The sequence below is a fragment of the Cetorhinus maximus genome, chromosome 2 (genome assembly GCF_964194155.1).
Source record: "Cetorhinus maximus chromosome 2, sCetMax3.hap1.1, whole genome shotgun sequence".
Taxonomy (NCBI): domain Eukaryota; kingdom Metazoa; phylum Chordata; class Chondrichthyes; order Lamniformes; family Cetorhinidae; genus Cetorhinus; species Cetorhinus maximus.
The window spans coordinates 88,227,069-88,248,794 of record NC_135880.1 but is presented as its reverse complement, the minus strand read 5'-3'; the positions used below and the strand labels follow the sequence as shown (position 1 = coordinate 88,248,794).

General features: G+C 40.7%; 1 protein-coding gene across 1 annotated transcript in view; it reads right to left on the bottom strand.

Annotated features, from left to right (window-relative positions):
• snx2 (sorting nexin 2) overlaps positions 1-21,726 on the bottom strand; it is a 63,069-nt gene that overhangs the window by 27,208 nt on the left and 14,135 nt on the right. The window contains exons 4-7 of the mRNA XM_078566763.1: positions 17,298-17,364; positions 16,746-16,789; positions 14,876-15,017; positions 10,847-10,925 (exon numbers count right to left, since the gene is read on the bottom strand). Of these exons, the coding sequence (XP_078422889.1) occupies positions 10,847-10,925; positions 14,876-15,017; positions 16,746-16,789; positions 17,298-17,364 (332 nt within the window). The remainder of the gene's footprint in view (positions 1-10,846; positions 10,926-14,875; positions 15,018-16,745; positions 16,790-17,297; positions 17,365-21,726) is intronic.

Genomic DNA, 21,726 nt, shown 5'->3' with positions numbered 1-21,726 from the left:
CCTGGTGTGCAGCAGGGTTAGGATGCAACACTTGAAGCTTTTTCATTCAAAGCAGAAAGGATGCCCTCATATCAGTCCCAGTATTACTGCCTAACCAAATTGAACAAGCACTATGCAGAACTTCAAGTGCAGAATCAAAGCGGCTTACGTCAAGACAAATCTACACTGTGCTCTCAACATATGGGAAGCAAGAGTTTTATCAGTATTGTAAAGTTCACTGGCAGTGCCAAAACTAATTGGGAGGTGTAGGCTTTATTAATAATCAATTATTAATTAAACAACACATATTGGAGATGGCAGGGCAGGTGATGTGCTGCGATTGCAGGATGTGGGACCTTCGGTTATCAGTGTGGTCAAGGGTAAACATTTGCAGTGTGTTTGTGGCTGCAGGAACTTCAGCTCCGCATTACTGAGCTGGAGGCTGAGCTGTCGACACTGCAGCATATCAGGGAGGAGGAAAGTTACCTGGATATTTTATTCTAGGAGGCAGTCACACCTCTTAGGATAGACTGTTCTGATTTGGTCAGTGGACAGAGACAAGAGGGTGTGACTGCAAGTGAAACAGATAAGGGGGCCCAGGGGGCAGGAGTGCAGAAGCCTCAGCCCTTGCAACTGTCCAACAGGTTTGAGGTTTTTTCAGCTTGTTTGGATGAGAGTTGGAGCTGCAGGGGGTGGATGACCTAACTGGCCATGACACTGTGGTACAGGAAGTCATTCAAGCAGTGGGGTTGCAAGGATTGTAGTGAGAGTAGGGGACAGCACAGTCAGAGGGATTGACACTGTTCTCTGCAAAGGAAGAGTCTAGGCAGCTGTATTGCCTGCCTGGTGCCAGGGTTTGGGACATCTGCTCAGGGCTGGAGAGGAGCATGCAGTGGGAGGGGGTGACCCAGTCACTGTGATCCATGATGGTATCAGTGACATAACAGACCAAAGGAGGCACCTCTGCAAGACAGTATGAGCAGCTTGGTACCAAATTAAGCAGCAGAATCTCAAAAACGTCATAATCTCTGGATTATTACCTGAGCCACATGCAAATTGGCAAAGGACAAATCAGATTAGAGGGGACAAATCATATTAGGAAGATAAATGCATGGCTCAAAGCAGGTTCTGGTACCAATACTGGGGAAAAGTGGTAGACTGTTGTGACAGTCTACACCTGAACCATGCTGGGCCCAGTGTTCTTGCAAGCCACATAACTAGGGAAGTAGCGAGGCTTTTCAGCTAAATAGTGGGGGCAAGGGATCAAATTTGGGAAGAAGTGGTAAATCAAAGAGACAAGGCAAAAGAGAAGGGTATTATGAGAAACGACACAGACTGACAGGAAGGGATAGAGTACAAATCTAACAGAACAGACTAGGAGGTTATAAAAAGAACAAAAGGATCAAACTAAAGGCTCTGGATCCAAATGCACAAAACATTCATTCAAAACAGATGAACTGAGAGCACACAGAAATAAATATGAACGATTTGACAGCCATTTCAGAGACATGGATTGGGACCTGAATATTAAAGGGTACAGGACATTAGGAAGGATAGGAAGTGAGGAAAAGGTGCAGGGGTAGCTGTTAGTTGATGATGGTATTAACACAATAGAAGGATGACCCGAGTTCAGGAAACCAGGATGTGGAAACAGTTTGGGTGGAGATGAGAAATGTTAAAGGCAAGAAATCACTTGTGGGAGTTGTGTACAGGCCCCCTAATAGTAATGACATGGTAGGATGGAGCATAAAGGAAGAAATAACGGGAGCTCGTCAGAAAGGCATAGCAATTATCACGGGATATTTTAATCTACATGTAGACTGGAAAAGACAGATGGGCAAAGGTATGTAGATAAGAAGTCCATAGGAGGTTTCTGGGATAGTTTAATAGAACAGCATGTTCTGGAGCCAGAGAACAGGCAATACTAGACCTGGTATTGAGCAATGAGATAGGATTAATTAATGACTTCAATGAAGGCACCCCTAGGTATAAGTGACCGTAACATGATTGAATTTTACATTCAGTTCGAGGGTCCGAGACTATGTTTTTAAACTTAAAAAAAGGGCAATTATGAGGGCATGAAAGCAGAACTGGCTAATTAGGTTAAGGGATAGTTCAATAGAGATGCAGTGGCAAACATTTAAGGAGGTATTTCAGAATACACAGAATAGATACATTCTAACGATTAAGAAAGTCCAAGGCCCAGACACGCCACCTGCGGTTAACTAGAACCGGTTAAAGATAGCATCAAACATCATAATTGTGCAAAGATAGGTAGAAGGTCAGAAGATTGGATAGAACATAAGAAACAGCAAAGGATGACTGAAAGATTAATAAGGAGGGAAAAATTAGAGTACAAGAGAAAGCTAGAAAAAAGTGTTTCTATAAATATTTTAAAAAGAAATGAGTTAATAAAGTGAGCATTGGTCCTAAAGAAAGCAAGTCAGGAGAATTGACAATGAAAAACAAGGAAATGGCAGATGGATTGAACAGATATTTTGCATCAATCTTCACTAGAGGATTGAAGTAACATCCCAGAGGAAATGGAAGGTAGGAACTCAGGAAAATTACAATCACCAGAGAAGTGGTACCAAGTAAATTGCTGGAGCTGCAGGCTGACAAGAGCCCAGGTCCTGATGGACTTCATCCTAGGGTCTTAAAAGAAGTGGTGCGTGAGATAGTTGACGCATTGGTTTTAATTTGCCAAAACTCCCTAGATTTGGGGGAAAGTCCCATTATATTGGAAGGTAGCAAATGTAACTCCATTATTCAAAAAGGGAGGGAGATAGAAAAACAGGATACTATAGGCCAGTTAGCTTAACATATGCCATAGGGAAAATGTTAAACTATTAAAAGCTATAGCAGGGCACTTAAAATTCAAGGCAAAGAGTCAACATGGTTTTGTGAAAGGGAAATCATGTTTAATCAACTTGGAGTTCTCTGAAGGAGTCACGTGCTGTGGATAAAGGGGAACTGGTGGATGTACTGTAAGATTTCTAGAAGGCATTTAACAAGTGCCACATCAAAGGTCATTGCAGAAAATAAAAGTTCATGGTATAGGGGATAACATTGACATGGATAAAAGATTGATTGGCTAAACAGGGTGCCAAGAGTAGGCATAAATGGGTCTTGAGGTTGGCAAGATGTAACAAGTGGTGTGACACAGGGATCAGTGCTGGGACCACAACTGTTTACAATTTATATAAATTACTTAGATGAAGGGATGGACAGGGTGGTTGCCAAATTTGCTGATGACAAAGATAGGTAGGAAAGTTAGTTGTGAAAAGGACATGAGGCTACAAAATGATATAGGGAGGTTAAGCAAGTGGGCAAAGATCTGGCAAATGGAGTATGATGTGGAGAACGTGAAATTGTCCATTTGCAGGAAGAATAAAAGAAGCATATTATCTAAATGATGAGAGATTGCAGAGCTGAGGTGCAAAGGGATCTGGGTGTCTTAGTTCATGAATCACAAAAGGCTAGAAATGCAAGTACAGCAAGTAATTAGGAAAGCTAATAGAATGTTATAATTTATAGTAAGGGGAACTGAAAACAAAAGTAGGGAAGTGCTTTAGTTATACAGAGCACTGGAGACCATATCTGGAGTGCTGTGTAGAGTATTGGTCACCTTATTTAAAGGAAGGATGGAAGTGCATTGGGAGCAGTGGGGGAGTCAATGGCGAAGTGGTATTGTCACTGGACTAGTAATCCAGAGACCTAGGGTTTGAATCTAGGGTAGATGGTGGAATTTGAATTCAACATAAATCTGAAATTAGAAGTCTAATGATGACCATGAAACCATTGTTGATTGTTATAAATGCCCTTTAGGGAAGGAAATCTGCTGTCCTTACCTGGTCTGGCTTACATGTGACTCCAGACCCACAGCAATGTGAGTTGACTGTTAAATGCCCTCAGAAATGGCCTAGCAAGCTACTCAGTTGTATCAAGCCACTAGAGTCTCAAAAAAGAAAACAGGAATGAAACTGGATGGACCACCCAGCATCGACCTAGGCACCAAAAATGACAGCTGCAAACTCAGCCCTGCAAAGTCCTCCTTAATCTGAGTACAGGTTATCACTGACTAATAAACAGTTGGAGAGATGGGGAGAACACTAGAACTCAACCTTGAGTTGTACTCTAGGGAGAACAGTGACCAAGAAAACTCAGCACCATAGAAAGCCAGAGGGCAGAGCTGGATATCAAACCCACAGTGGGGGAGTTAGCAAAGCAATTGGCTTGCTCACCATGGACAAAGCTCCAGGTGCTGATGCTATACAGCCTGAACTCATCAAGCATGGGAACTGGCACTCCTGCAGCATTTACATGCACTTGTATTTCTGTTGGAGGGAAGGGGCAGTGCCTCAAGATGTGTGATGCAAAGATTGTGACTCTGTACAAGAACAAAGGCAACTACAACACTTGTAACAATTACTCATCCTGCTGCAGATCTTGGCTGAATACATCCTTTCCAAATCCCACTGTGGTGTCAGGACTGGAAGATCCACATGATCTTCAGTCCTGCAGCTACAAGAAGTGCTGTGAACAAAGGAGACCACTTTATTACCTTTAATCGGGAAATTCAACCATAGGCAGAGGCAGTCTATTAAACTTCCATCTGCCACTTGTCTACCCATTCTCCCTAGTCTATCTAGGCTAGGCCCAAAACTAAACCATCCCCAAACCACAAGCGAAATAAACTTTTGAATTGAACATTATGAAGCTTGTCGTGATTTTATAATCTTCCATCTTATTTCCTGCATCTTAAAGTAAAGCCACTTACCTCATGGTTCCAAACTTTACCTCCATTGATAAAGTATGAGTGCTCTAAAATGTACTTGTTATTTTTAGTATTTCAGTAGTTTAACTCCATTTTATGGGGTTTTCAGAGGGTAGCCATTTCAGCATGTTCCCGAAAACTGGCTGACCACTGAAGCTGCTCAGTGTGATCTCCTTTTTCCAGGACATGGAGGTCAGCTCCAACAGGGCAACAATGAAACCTTTTGGGAGGTCCAGAGGGATTAAACAGGGTTGCATTTGGGCACTGACACTATGGAATATTCTGCTGCTGTCACATGCCTTCATGCAAAGTAAACTACAAAAGGGTTTACTTGCACATTAGAACTGATAGGAAGCTGTCAGCCTTGGCACTTTTGCCTTCAATCTTGGGCAAGTCCTCAAGTTGCTCTACACCAATGATCTGCACTAGTATTCCATACCAAGCAACACCTTCAGCACTTGGAAGGTTGGGTTGACAAAATTTCATGGTCCAGGATTTGCCATATTGCCAATCAGCTCTTTCAATGTGACACTAGAGGTTCTCAACAGCTTTACATATGAAGGCTTGACAATCACCAATCTGTCACTTGCTGTTGAAACCAAACACACTGCAAATGTTGCGACTGTGTCCAAGCCAAGTAAGAGTGTGGAACAACAGCAACCTAAGAACTCTGACCCATCATGCTTGAGATTTTTAAACTGGCTAAACACTTTAGGTCATTTAAAATACTGCTATCTTCAGCAACACTAAAAAACAAAGCGCTGGGAGGAAACTAACATGCAATTAGGGCTAAATAATAACTAACGTTAAAATGCCAGCTTCTAGCAGGATTTTCAGCATGCCTATTCCATTGATAATTTTAACATACCTCCACCCTTAATCCTAACAGCAGTGATTCATTTGGCATCACCAGACATTTCTAAAGTCTTTAACAGGATCTCACACTAAACATTTTAGAATTAGTTTCCTCAAATAACTCCCAAGGTTTTGCCAAAATACAATTTATGACTGGTAGATTCAGCCAACAGTAACCACCTTTTACTGCTCTACTCAGTCTGTCATTAATCTTGGCCTTGCTGCCTTCCGATTTAAAAAAAAAATTCAAACATTTCCACTGCTAAAATTACTCCCAAACCTCAGTTTCCACTTTCAGCCCAGCCCAAATTTTATCCTTAGGAGGCAACTGCTTCTAAAGGCTTTCCGAGTCCAGGCCATGTTCTTTTGCAGGCAGGATCCAGAGGTGGACATTGGACTATGTGCAGTGTCATTTCTCAACAGCCTGGAAGGATTTTGATCATCGATTCCCTTGGGGGATGATTGCTGCGTCATGTCTATCCTTGATCATTCTTTGCCCTTTCATTTTATGATCCCTCACTTGAAGTTTAGGGTAAAATATATACAGTTACTACTAGTTTAAATGGCTTGCTAGTTCAAACACCTTTCTGGCCTCTGGAAAAAGCTACATCTCAAACTTGGCTTCAAATTCCCGTTTTCTATGGACAGAGACCATGCTTTTGCACTGGATTACATTGATTACACAGGCTGCTTCAGCTGCTATACATTAAAGTAAGTCTGTAGCTCTTCTGCCAGTGCAGCTGTAACTTCTGGATTTTGTGACAACCTCCAACTACAAAATCATTTTGCTCTACAACCAATTCTGAAGACCTCCTAGATGTTCATTCCCACAGAAAAACAATCATCCAATAATCAACCTTCAAATAGCTTCTGGACTTCACTCACTGCAATCTCCAAATGAAGAACGAGATGTTCCATGCTGACTCCATCCTATCTAAAACCAGGCTTCTGATCTCAATTCTGAACTCCCTTCTATTGTCTATTTCTTGTTAGCTATCAGGCTTGCACCTTACTAACTGCTACATAACCAGGCCTTTGCAGGAGGAGTTTTCCTTGTGTGCATTAACATGCACAATTTGGCTGCTGCCCTGGACCAAAGTCAATCACTTCTACTTCCACTTAAGAAAAAGTTCTCTCATGTATTTCATTGCTCCTCCTTCAAGTACTCCATCTCAATTTTCCTGCTCTGTTGCTATCATACCAGGCTCAACACTCTCTTGGATAAGCTCACAGCTTCCCTCTAAGCCCTTAGGGATGCCAAGCCGCAACCCCAATTATCCCAATCCTACTATCTTGCCAACATTCCTGTCCAGTAAATCCACTAGGGGCTAATCACCTTTCTAGCCAAATCATCCCTACCACTATTGACCCTATCAACTGCCAATGCATCAGCTCTCAGTCCCATCTCCCTCCAGAATGTCTGTTCACTCGTGAACAAGGCACCTGCCACCCGTGAACTTAGTGGATGACTGCACTATCATGGCCTTGACAAACAGGGATGATGTCATCCTTCCCCTAAAATGAAGCCTGCCTTCCAAAACTCTCCACCATGTGCCCCACCAAAACAGAGAGTGCAGTTATCATCAAATCAAACTTTGGCCTAATCCATTACTACTCTGGCATCCCTCCCATCTAAAAATTTATCTACCACCAGCCTGTATACAATCAAAATTCAGACATCTTTACTGTTTTCCTCACTCAGCCTCTGCACTGAATGACTTCTCCACAGGCAACTTCAACTTCCATCTCAACTCCTTTGCTCTCTCAAGTTCACTGCCCTCTTATCTTCAATTTATCTCACCATGTAAATGCCCCAATTCACTTGCAGCCATTTTCCTGACCTGCCGTCTCATGTGGTCTTGCAGACCCCACAGATAAGGCCATCTGAACTTCCTTGAATCACTCCACCCATACAATTTTCCTACATCCCAACCCTGGAATCTCAACTGTAGTGTTTCACATTTCTGCAGCTACTGATCTATTCAGTCACACTCACCTCCACCTTTTGATACCCTAGTCCCTGTTAAAGCCACTACTCATCCCAGCCATTCCCCAGTGGAGCCCTCATCTCCATTCCAAGATGCAAAAGTAATCCTGGTTTAGCCATTCAAAACAAGATCTTTCTGGACCATACCGTGGGCCCTGTTCTGATCTGCCAGAACTGCAGATATACCCAGCTTCTTTTTGTCTACTGTAAACAGCCTTAAACCTCTCTCTTCCCCTACCCTTACTTCCAACAAGGAAATGCAAGGAGCTCAAGGACTTCCGTCATTAAGATGAAGAGCATCCAACCAGTTGCTTCTAGCACGACCCTCCCTTCCCTTAGCCCCAAGTTCTAAAATTCTCTGAATTCATCTTGCTCTAATTTCTCTACCATCTTCCCTCGTGCCAACTCCCAAGCTCATCTTTCCAAGAGACTCATCTCCAGCTCCCTCAACTTTATTCCTACTAAACTGCAGGCAATCCAACCTAGCTTCAGTTCCCAAGTTAAGCTCTCTCCCTTCAGGTATTATCCTTCTCCTTTAAATTTGCCATCACAACCAGCTCCTCAAAAAAAAACAAACCTTGACCCTACTATTCATGCAAACTATTGCCCCATCTCCAATCTCCCCTTTCCTCCCCAAAGACCTTAAAAGCAAAGTCACCTCAAATCCACACCCATCTTTCCCTCAACTTCAAGTGTGAATCCTTGTCACATGGCAAAACTGCCACTACCAAAGTCACAAATGACATTCTATGGCTGCGACAAAGGTAAACTGTCCCTCCACATCCTTTGACCCAGTAGCAGCTTTTGACACAGCTAACCACACACTGGCATTTCTCCATGTGCTTTCAGTCACCTGATTCTATTCTTATAGAATGTAGCCAGGGAATCACATCCTACTCATTTACCATGTGCCCCTTAAGGACCTTTCCTTGGGCCCCTCATTTCTCACCTACATACTGCCCCTCTACTTCATTATCTAAAGTGTTAGTTTTCCACACATATGCTGATAACACTAGCTCTACCTCTTGAATCCATCTTTTGTTTAATATCGAGTGAGGAATGAGGAAATTATAGTTCAAACATTAAGACCAAGCAATTATCCCTGGACCCTGTTAAAATTCATTCTCTAGCTACTCACTCCATTGCTCTCCCTGATAACTGTCTTTTGCTGAACCAATCTGTTCAAATATGGTATCACATTTAACCCTGGACTGGACTTCTGGCCACACATCTGTGCCATTACCAAGGCTGCCCATTTCCACTGCTGTGCTTCAGTTCACCTGCTGCAAAATCCTCATTCATGACTGTTACACCTTCAGTCTTGATTCTGCCATGCACTCCTGGTCAGCCTCCCTTATTCTACCCTCTAAACTCATCCCAAACTCTGCTGCCAGCACCATTAGCTGCATCAAGTACAATTCACCTATCACTCCTATGCTCACTGACTTACACTGGTACCTGGTCCAGCAACACATAGTTTAAAATTCTCACTTGTTCAGCATCTCCTCCCAATCTCTAACCTCCTCCATCGCCACAAACCTAATTTGTGCACATTTAATGCCAGCCTTGAGCATCCAATTGCAATTGCTCCATTATTGGTGGCTATGTTTTCAGAAACCCAGGCTATCAAGCTCTGGAATTCCCTCCAACTTCTGCCTCGCTACCTCTTCCTTCAAGGCTCGACTTAAAACTTACCTCTTTGATCAAGCTATTAGCCATCTGCCCTAGCACTGGTTTGTGGTGTTGTGTCAAATCTTGTTTGAAACACCTTGCTTCAGTATTGTTGTTACATTAAGGTGTAGTATAGATGCAAGTTGTTAGGTATAAATCAAAAGGCTAGTGGATGTCAAATTGTCCTTCAACTACAGAAAATTTCTCAGCCACCTAAACACCTGAAATCCAGGGACTCACTACCTGCCCAATTTCCATAAGTGATTAAATGGCGAAACGGTTGAATTCAAATTCAAGTATTAGCCAACCAGTAGGGAATAAGAAAATTATTGCCTCAAACAATGCAAATGGGCTTCTTGCTTATTCTATCTTGGAGGAAGCTATCAGAACTCAAGTTTTGGATCAAGGTCCATCATTTAAGATTACTAAATGGCATGTTCTACAGGCTGTCTGGCTGGTGCTTTGAATCGTGTCCAGCTCCAGTTTGGAAAAATGTTATTTGCACATCAACTGTAGATTTAAATGTATCAAGTTCAGAAAATTCCATGTCAAAGAGGACATTTGCTTCAGTTAAGGTGCCTTGCATCTTCTGGCAACGAAAACAGAAAACTCACCTTTCTCCTGGCCAAATGGAAATTTGATGAATCTACAGAGCTCAGTAACCAAAACCCCATCATGAATAAAAAGTCTGATATCTTCAAAGCTTTTTCACACAACAGATCCATTAGGCTTTTGCATTATGTGCTAAATGTGATAAATTTATTACAGTCCAGAAACTAATTTAGTATCTGCAATATTAAGTGCTTCTAAAAAAATTCTTTCGAGTTATCAACAGTCACAGATTGCAACTCTTTCGAGTACAATCACAGTTCTTGGTTTCCGGGAGTGGGACATGAACCCACAACCCTCTGGTTCAAAGGCGAGGGTGCTATGAACTGAGCCACAGCTGACAACCCTTTAAGTGCTTCTAAGCTGCAAGGTTTCTCCAAGTCAGTCAATTGTTAATTAGAGCATGCTGTGTCAAAATAATTATTAACACAAGTACTGCTACTGGACCATGACAAAATTAGCATAACTCACTTTAGGAGGTATTTCTCCTATGGTTTTACTTTGATTCACCAAAAGGAGCTAAACCTTTCCTGGAATAATATTCCATGGATGCCAGTCACCTTCAGATACTTCAGCCAAATGATCATGTGTACATAAAGCCAAGATCAAGCCATTCAACCATCCAAGGGATGGAGGGGCAGGTGAAGCAAAGCAAAAAAAAGGGAGACAGGGGAATGGAGACATATCCACATGCAAATCCAGTTAAAAACTGTTCCTCAAATGAGGAAGTTTGTGATGACCTTCTTGATATTAAGATGTACAATAATGAAGACAAGAACAAATCTCTAGGATGGATTTCAAATCTCATCAGTGCCAACTAACATGTGCTCATGGATCAGTATTTAGAACATCAATGATTTGAAGCAGAACAGTCTTCTACATAATGAAAACAAGGCTCCTGATAATTTCAATTTCTTGTTAATCACATATTCAAGTATTTTAAATTTTCCTGTTCCAAAGAAATTTACCTCTCCAAGGATGCTCTCCTTTTTTCAACAAAATCAGCTGATGATGGATCTTCTTTTCCAACTTTGACTTTGGTCATGCCTTTAGAATTAAAAAAGGAACATCATCCCACTGTCATAAATGTAGCACCAACAAAACTGACATGCCCAGTGTTTGATCAGATAAAACAGAGTCTTGGTCAAGTTATGGAACAATACAATGTTAAATTTTCTAAAATTGAAACAGCAATAAAGTTACTGCCTGTGCTTAGATACACAATACTCAGTTTGTAGTCTCTCTCTCATCACTTCCCACCCATTTATTTAAAGGTCAAAAAAGACATCAGTGTTGGAAAGGGCATAGGGAAAAAAGTGTCCAAGGGGGCCTGGATATAATCTATTTGGCTAGAGCCAAAAAAAGAAAAAAAAGAGTGTGATCATGCTAGAGGATATTCTAATCAGGCTCCAAATAGTGAGTGATAGAATGTGTCAGCAGCAAATCTGCAGGAACTATACAGTGGGGATATTGGAGTTATTGATATTTGAGCAAGGTTGGAATAAAAAGTTGGGGGGTGAAAGAGGAAGAGAAATTAGAAATGTACCCAGTGTACTCTCAGTGCAACTAGGAATGAGGCATTACTGGATCTGGTACCAGGGAATGAAGCGGACCAAATGGGCAAAGTACCTTTGGGGGAAAACAGTTGGGGAAAAGTGATCACATCATAAGGTTTTGATTAGCAATGCAGAGGAGCAAGGATCAATCTAAAGTAGAACTTAAGCTGGAAGCAGGCCAACTTCAATGGGTTGAGGTGGCAGGTTGCAGGGGGGCATCTAGCTAATGAAATGAAACCAAAGGCTAACAGGAGAAACTAAAGCAGAACAAATGGATGATATGCCCAGTCTATACCTGAAACAAAGTCAGGACCCCCTAGATGGACATGAACATCAAAAAGGAAAAAAAAGTTTCTGACAAATGCTTCAAAATGAGAATCAGACCAAATACAATAAAAGCAGAGGAGAGAGAAAATAAGACTAGGGATGACAGAATGGAACTGCAGTTAATGAGGAAGGAACAAAAAAATTACCAATAGCATGTAAATAGTCAATGGGGAGTAACAGGTTGGGTGGGACCTATTAGGGACAAAGGGGGCAAGGCTGGAATAGCTAGTAAACACAAAGTACTCATTAAAGGAAATGGATGATTACAAAGTGTCAGTAAGAGTGAAGATAGCAGAGGAACAGGTGGGGTGAAAATTGATAGGCAGAATGTACTAGAAATGTGGTTATGCTTAGAGTGGGTAAATTGCTAGTCCAGATGGCTTGCATTTCAGGTTGCAAAACGAAGTGGAGATTGAGAAAGGGTTTGCCATAATCTAAATTGTCCCTAGATGTATGAGGGATGCCTGAAGACAGGCAAACGTATTCAAGAAAAGGCACAAGGACGTTCCTGGCAATTACAGGTCAGTCAGTTTAACAGTGGTGGGTAAGGTTTTACAAAACTAAATCAGGGAGAGAATTAATAAATTAATCAAGACGATGGGGGAAGAGCAGGAGTAGGACTAATTCAAGAGGTCTGAGTTAATCATGAGCCAGCATGGATTTATAAATCATGCTTCACTAAATCATGCTGACTAATCCGACTGAACTTTTGATGAAGTAACAGAAGGTTGAAAGGAATGTGGTGATGTTGTCTATTGCTGAGGATACCAAACTTGGAGCAGTGGCAACCAGTGAGGATGGCACCAATCAACTGCAACAGGACATAGGCTAACGAGTGTTGGCAGTTAGAATTTAATACAGAAGTGTGAAGTGATGGGTTTTAGCAGAAGGGATAGGAGGGGCAATACAGACTTCAGGGCACAGTTCTAAAGAATATGTCAGAACAGAGACACATCATGTGGGTCATATGCCTAGTTCGTTGAAGATGGCAGGACATGAGAGTAGTTAGCAAAACATAGGATCTTGGGCTTCATAAATGAGGTACAGAGTCCACAGGTTTGCTGCACCTGTATAAAGCTCTGATGAGGCCTCAGCTACAGTATTGCATCCAGTTCCAGTATTCACACTTTAGGATGGCTGTGAGGGTGAAGAGATTGACCAGAATGGTTCCAGGGATGAAGGCTACAAGGTATGGCTAAGAAGCTGGAGCTGCTCTCCTAGGAGAACAAGCAGATTGAGGGGAGATTTGATAGAGGTGTAAAAGATTACGACGATTTAGACAGGTTTAGATAAATGTAGACAAAGAAAAATGGTTCCTATTAGCCAATGGTACAAGGACCAGCAGATAGAGATTTAAGGTTTTGGGGAAGACACACTGGGGTGTTGGGAGGAAAGTTTTCTGCAATATGCTGCCTAAAAGGATGCCAATGAAAACATTTCAAAAGGAATTTGGATGGGAACTAAGGGGACAAAACATACAGGGGAGTGGAATTGACTGGATGACTCGAGAGCTGGCATAGGCTCAATGGCCTCATGTTGTTACGCCCCTTAACTATTCTACAGGCCTTTAACTCTTATCTTATTGAAAGCTTGCCAATGACAACTACAGATTTCCAAATACTTTTCATTTGCTGCTTATTTTCAAAGTTTGGTAACCACAGCACAGATTCAGTCAATCGTCAAAGAGCCAGAAGGGGCAATTGTGAATTGATTGTTTTTTTTTTTAAATATAGAAAATCATAACGATCTGTAATGCACTGCCCAAAAAGGGTAGTGGAAGTAGGGATTCAAAAACTAATTGAATATTCTTGAAAGTTAAATACTTGGTGGGGAGAAAATCAAGACGATGGGGGAAGAGCAGGAGTAGGACTAACTTTCAAAGTCCTGGCACAGGCACAATGGGCTGAATGGCCTCCTATTTTGTTGAAAGATTGTTTTCTTTAATAATTACTAAAATGCTAAGTGAGTAAACTTTATCCACATAATATTTAAAAAGGGAATTCAGCACAGTTGAAGGTAAGTGGTTGAACTTTTCCAACTTCAACTTTCCATTCCTCCTTTTCTGGGATGTGGGAAAAGATTGCTAAGATTGAACTGCATCATTCTTGATTTTTGGTGCAATTACACATTCCAGTTTGCACCTGCTATTCAGTTGGGGAAATAGAAGAGCAAAAAGCCAGGAGAGATGCAAGATCAATTCTAATTTTGTTACTCCAGTCATGAAAGGCAATGCCAAGTTTAAAATATATTCTCAAAAGGCTAAAAATCAAAATTCCTGAAGATGTTGCTTGCAAGGATAGATTAAGATAGCAGCAATTTCAAGTAAGGCTCAAGGAAAAAGCCAATTTAAAGCAAGCTAGCTTCTCTACAGCTCATTCAATCTGCATGGGTTACTGTAAGAATTTCGTACACGTTTTGCTAGGAGGCAGGCTGCAGCCCTCTAATTTTGAATTTTCATCAGGCTTCTGAGTGCATCTGCACTCGCCTTTTGGCTCAGCAGCACCCACTTCTCCCATTGGAGTTGCCAGCTGGCATGCAGCAGACCCCTTTGAGCTGCCTGCCATCCTTGGCTGTCTTTGCGTTTTCCAATTAGGAGACTGCCGCATGTAATGTTATATTAGTGGAAGCCTCAGCAAGCATGGGCTGGGAACCTGCATGTGGTCCTGGTGCTCGAGAAAATTCAGTTGCAAGATTCATCCCTCTTTTCCCATTCAAAAGGTTTGTTGTACTCTGCAAATAGCTTTCACTATTACCCTCAGGTGCTCACCAGGTTTATAATGGGGGAGGGGGAGGGGTGGTGGAAAGAGGAAGGAGAAAAAAAATCTGGGAAGGTACCAAGTCACTGACTCTGAAGAATGAGGGGATAGCAACCTTGTTTGCCAAAAAGGCTTAAATCACACGAAAACTAAAATTATTGAAGACATGACAGATTGAACAACATCCCTCCATGGAGAACAATATCAGACTCACCAAACCTACACCATGGCTCAAGTTAGGCAAGGCTGTAGAACAGTAATACTGAGTAGAAAAAGATTACTAAAAAGTTGCTACAGGGTAACAATGCTACTCTGATGATGCAGCTTTTAATTGCACACAATAAATGATTGTTCTTACCTACAAGGCTTTTTTCTGGTGCAGGAGGAACTATATAGCCCACATGCATATACTTTGCAGCTAATTTGCTATGCAGACCCAGAAAGTCACTAAATCTCCTTTTGACCGTAAATTCTTTGCTATTAAACATAGACAAAGTAGTCTGTATAATGGAAGAAAAATACATCCAGAATTAGTCCATCTTGCATGTACTGTTGTGTTCATAATTCCCTCCAAGTATCAGTTGAAAGATATGCCATATGTTTAGAGATTAGAAAAGTAATCTATAGACTTTATACACAAGTTGGTCATTTAAATGTTTACATTAAAATTCACCCAGTTGAAATATACAAAGTATTCAATACTTTTCCCCCACCATATTTGAAATTAGCAGCATCAATACTTGATAATCCTGGCTCAGGCCCAAATTAAGATTAAGTTCTTAGTCTAGCCTCATGCAACATCAAGCTCACATCTGTTACTTTAGAAATAATATTTGCTTAAAAAGCACACTAGAAGAATTTACATTTAAATTTGGTTTGTCTCCATACTTTAATAATGTACACGTAATAAATTGGCATCTTTTTATAGATTACTCAAGAAAGTGTAGACTCGTCCAAGTGAAACACAAATACTAACAAGATTCAAGAGGTGGTACAGCTTACTTCACCCCATCCCTCAATTACAAGCTAATTTTCAACACCTCCGTTATGAGTGAATTTTCACATGACCAGGTTATAAGTGAGAATGTGTTTCATTGTGCAGTCTAACATTTCTACTTTATTTGGTTTCATTCTGAAACCTTGCGTAATGTCAATTTGGAGTCTATTAGCTCTCATTTTCTATTTTAGACACATACCCTCATTAAGGTTCCATTACAAAAAAGTGAAAGACTCAAGGTGGGGCCAGGAGAGAAATAGTATTAAATGCTAAACTCCATTAAGGTCTTAAAAATCAGTATAAATAGAATCGGTGGTTACAAGTTAGAGGTTTTAGATGGATTTCTATCCAGATGTCAACTTAAGTCGCAACAGAATTAAATGCAAAAAGCGCTAAAGATCGTGGAATTTCAAAGTGTGAGCTGCAGTCAATTATACTGTCTAATCTGCCATCTTTTATACTGGTTTGAAAGTCCATTCTTTCCCCATCCAAAAGTAGCCACACCTCAGATTGTAATTAAAAGTTTTATGGATTGGACCCATGTGCCCAGATCCTGTACAAAGCCACCCATGGTGAGATGGATCCAGAATTAATCATTTGGCCTGCAATCAATTAAATACACTGACCCACATTTGTTATTCCTGCTGTTGTAATTACTTAATTCAATTTATCAGAATGATACGCAAAGGCTGCAACCAGTTGTCAATTGAAGCCACACAGGTGCCCTGTTACAATCATTAGTTAATTGAAGCTTCAAGTCCTGCCACTGCAGAAATCAAAGTTGAATGGGTCATTTTCTAGCAATCCCACAATACCCACAAAACTACATTTCAGCCTAATGTTAAAAGCAAAACACTGCTGGTGCTGGAGGTCGGAAACAAAAATGCTGGAAAAACTCAGCAGGTCTGACAGCATCTGAGGAGAGAGAAACAGATTTGAAGTTGAGTCTGTATGACCTTTCTTCAGAGCTACTGAAGGGTCATACGGACTCGAAATGTCAACTCTGTTTCTCTCTCCACAGATGCTGTCAGACCTGTGGAGTTCCTCCAGCATTTTGCTTGTTTTACATTCCAGCCTTAGTCGATTACATTGAGATAACTGGCAGATTGAGTTTGCAGTAATCAGTTTACACAAATTTTAGTGCAACTACATTTCAACAAAACCAGAAGTGCTCAATGCTCGAAACACTGCAATTGCATCTCTTGGAGGCTCCATGTCATTAACTCATTACCTTAGTTGATACCCTGTAAGCCATGTAAGCATTCATACCATCACCTAAGTGGCAAGAGAAGACTCATTATTATAATGCAATGACAAAGTAACATTTCATTCTGCAGCAAACTATGATATTTGGATAACTACTCATTTGATGCAAGCTCCAAAAATGAATGATAAGTGGATTAGAAACAAGAGGGAAGAAAACAACATCCAATATATAGTAGCGATGACAGGAACATTACTCGAAAAGGAAGCTGAGAACAGGAAGAGGCAATTAAGCCCAAGAAGTCCATTTCTGGAAAGGTGGTTTTAAAAAACCATGAATTAAAAAAAAGTGTGAAAAGCTTAACCAAATGACAGGAGCACATAAAATATGTAGAAATACTGGCAAGTTAAGCCTGGAGCAGATACAAATATCAGGAGTACTCAAAATGAAAAGCAGTCTGGTCTAAAAAAGGTTGATGGAAATTAGGTAGCCCAAATGTTATCCATTTTATAACTGAGTAGACTTTTAAAAAAAGGTGCATTTTCACACAGGATTAGCCACATTAAGGCTTTTACTTACCAACTTTTTCAGGATCAGAAACAGACACATGAATGTCAAACACATCTCCATTTGCTTCTTCCTCAAGCTAGAATAAGATTAACAAAAATGGGCATCATGGTGCAATTACTTCTAGAATTAATTTAGAATTCTGTGCACTTAAGTAGGAACTTAAATACACACAATTGTATTAATTTTAAAAAATGGATCTTTATGGCAAAACCATAAAATGTAACACTAATTAGAGTGGCTTGACGAACAGTAAAATTACATTGATCAGAAGAATGAGTAAAAAAAAAATCACGAGATAAGTTACATCAAGTACTAGTAAAATGAAAAGGAAACAAAATGTTGCTATGGGGAAGTGAAATGACATCAATTCTAACAAACTCAAGATGTACAATATTTAGATACATGGACAATATTTCATTAAATCTTATCCAGCTCAGCACAAGAGATCCACTTAGCACAGTAAGTACTTGAGGACTACAGCTGAAAGTAGTAGGATGAAATTGGCTCTAGGTTATAATGATTCAGAACATTGATTAGGTTTGATTTTTGATGTACTTCTGGGTTCCTATGTCACCCTTTGGTCAAGCTAAGTTTCAAAACCATTTTGTCTCAAGTGGTGGTAAGAAAAAGGTCGCGAGTACACTACAAATGAAGTTATCCGAAATAACGTTACAGTGATTAGGAGTTGCAACAAATTGTTGGCGGTAAGGAACAAGAGTTTCGCCATTCCCAAAATTGTCTGCATCAGAAAAATGCTAAATTGGATTACTAGTATAGAAATTATTACATTTGTCAGTGTTATGTATTGGATTATGTTATCCTGGAGTAAAGACGATTCAGTTGCTGGATTACATTCCAGGTATTGTGTACAAGAGAGAAAAAACAAGGACAAGAAAACCCTTCCAAAAACTTATCTTTCTGATACAGTTTACAGTGTTTAGTGGAATTTGAAAAATCCACTTTTGCTGCAATTTACCTGGCAGGTCATTAAGTATTTAATCAATTTGACATAAGCCTATATAAGAAAGTGCTGCAGAATGGGATACAATAAAGTAATACCATGGGGCCAACTTCAATTAAGCATTTGTCATGACCCAAAGGTTCACAATAGGGATCTACAAGTTAGGCACAAGAAGCTCAGTTGAATGAAACATCAGTGCAAGTGGATGGTTATCATAATGTGTTAAGATTTAAAATTAAGCCATTAGAAAACTAAACCTTATTATCCATTTAAAGTAGTCAGATTTTGCTGTGTCAAATTCCTGTATAGGCAAATTGTACAAAATCCCAATTTTCTGATGTAGAAATGGCATTACTAAAAGTGATAACAGGCAATGTGTTTTTGGGTCATTTATAAGTATCCACACGCCATCATAGACGGAAACAAGCTCTTGATGCACAAGTAATATTTGTAAAGATGCAATCTCAATTTCCAAAGAGTGTGAAGTGTAATCACTTGACCTTCGCTACACAATGACAAAGACCAACTTCGTTCTTGCAGGGTAGGGCGTTATTTGCACCTCTCCCCACTTCATAGAAGTTAAACATCTAGCAAGGAAATTTTCTCCCTTGCGTACATCTTAAGAACAGGTTCTCAGACTTTGGTCAGTCCCACTACTTTTAGCGAGAGCAATTTTATTTTGCTACAGAAAAGAAGTGGTGCCTATTTCTGCCAATAAGGATCGTTTGCTATCAAATCTACCTTTAAAACCATTAGGCTTTATAAAGACAGCTATGTTTTACACTGATGGGTGAGAAGTTGTACTGAACTCTGCCTGCTGACAGGCCCATGTGATCTGGTTGCCACTGGGACAGGGTCCCAGATTCAACAAACTCAAGTTCCAGCTTTCACACTTGAATACAAGAGGGAGAAGCACGTCACCTTGCTTCATGCAGGCTTACAGACCAAGTCAGTAAGACTGAAAATTTTCAGAGGAGATATTGAAAAGTTAAATCACAGAACCAGAGGAACCTTGCAATGGGAAGTCCATTTGACTATGCTCAAAGGATTAAGTAAAGGTGACTTTATTTAAAAAGAACACTGGAAGATGGGATCCTGTTAAAATCTAAAGCGCTTCCCAGCTCTCACTCAATATTAGATGTCAAAAGTGTGTGGTACAATGCAACAAACAGAGTGGGGTTTTCAGTTGTGTTAAGGGTTGCAAGGAGAGTTGGAGGAGAAAAAATACCTTTCCAGTAGTGTCAGAGGTCTACAGCAGAGAAAAAGGCCCTTCGGCCTATTGAATCTGCGCCGGTCAAACAAGTACCTAACTATCCTAATCCCATTTTCTAGCACTAGGCCCTTGGCCTTGTATGCCATTGCATCACAGTTCCAGCATAACCTCAATGCTCTTATATTCTATGCCTCAGCTAATAAAGGCAAGTATCCCATATGCCTTCTTAACCACCTTATCTACCTATCCCACTACCTTAAGAAATCAGTGGACATGCACACCAAGGTCCCTCTGATCCTCGGTACTTCCCAGGGTCCTACCATTCATCGTGTATTCCCATGCCTTGTTTGTCCTGCTCAAATGCATCACCTCACACTTACCCGGAATAAATTCCATTTGCCACTGATCAGCCGTCTATATCCTCCTGTAATCTAAGGCTATCCTCCTCACTATTTACCACTCCACCAATTTTTGTCATCCACGAACTTACTAATAAGCCCTCCTACATTCAATTCTAAATTGTTTATATATACCACAAACAGCAAGGGACGCAACACCGATCCCTATGGAACCCCACTGGACACAGGCATCCAGTCACAAAAACAGTCCTTGACCATCACCCTCTACTCCTCTACTTCCTACCACTCAGCCAATTTTGGATCCAACTTGCCAAATTGCCTTGGATCCCATGGGCTCTTATCTTTGTCATCAGTCTCCCATGCAGGACCTTATCAAAAGCCTTGCTGAAGTCCAAGTAGACTATGTCAAATGCATTGCGCTTATCTACACACCTGTTCACCTCTTGGAAAATTCAATCAAATTGGGCGGGCATGATCTCCCCTTAACAAAACCATGCTGACTGTCCTTGATTAATCCCTGCCTCTCCAAGTGTAGATTAATTCTGTCCCTCAGAATTTCTTCCAATAGTTTCCCCACCACTGAGGTTAGACTGACTGGATTGTAGTTCCCTGGTTTATCCCTTCCTCCTTTCTTGAACAACAGTACTACATTGGCTGTCCTCCAGTCCTCTGGCACCTCTCCTGTGGCTAGGGAGGTATTGAAAATTATTGCCAGCGTCCCTGCTATCTCCTCCCTTGCCTCACTCAACAGCCTGGGATACATTTCATCAGGGCCTGGAGATTTATCTACTTTTGAGCCTGCCAGACCACTTAGAACCTCCTCCCTTTCTATGCTAATTTCTTTAATTATATCACCGTCCTTCAGCCTGATTTCCATACCCACATTGTCCCTCTTGCTTGTGAACACCGACACAAAGTATTCATTTAGAACGCTATCTATGTCTTCCGGCCCTACACACAAATTACCACTATGGTCCTTAACAGGCCCTACTCATCCTCTTAATGTACTTGTAAATTAACTTTGGATTTTCCTTTATTTTACCTGCTAATGTTTTTTCATGCTATTTTTTGTTCTCCTAATTTCCTTTATAAGTACCCCCTTACACATTCTATACTCCTCTAGGGCTTCCACGGTTTTGCCATAAGCCTCCTTTATTCTCTTTATCCAATCCTGTATATCCCACGACATCCAGGGTTCCCTGGATTTGTTGGTCCCACCCATTGTCTTTACTGGAATATGTTGGCCCTGTACTCTCCCTATTTCCTTTTTGAATGAGTCCAACTGCTCTGATGCAAGTTTACCTGAAAGTAGCTGCTCTCAGTCCACTCTGGCCAAATGATATCTGATCTTATTAAAAATTGGCCTTCCCCCAATTTAAAACTCTGATTCCTGGCCCATGCTCGTCCTTTTCCATAACAACCTTGATTCTAACAGAGTCATGATCACTACAACCTTGAATCTTAAGGAGTTATGATCATATAAGTTGCCTAAGAAATGTTAAGTGACATGAAAGCAAAAATACTGCAGACGATGGAAATTGGAAATAAAAAAGACAAAAGATGCTGGAGAAAACTCAGGTCTGGCAGTATCTGTGGAAAGAAACAGTTAACATTGAGTCTGTATGACTCCTTTAGAAGAAGTCATCATACAGACAAGAAATGTTAGTGTTTGTTACAGTAAATGTCTTAAAATGTGAAATCTTGTGTGGTCCTTTGCATCACTGGGAAAATTTCTCTTTAAGAGATCAGCCTCTACAAGAAATTGTAACACTTACATAGTACAACTACTTCTGAAATCTACAATTCTAAAATGCATTTCTAATTAGTTTGAATACTACTCAAATAATGCTATTTGAGTCAGAAGAATCAGAAGTTACTCCACAAAAGGCTGTCAGTCAATTGGGC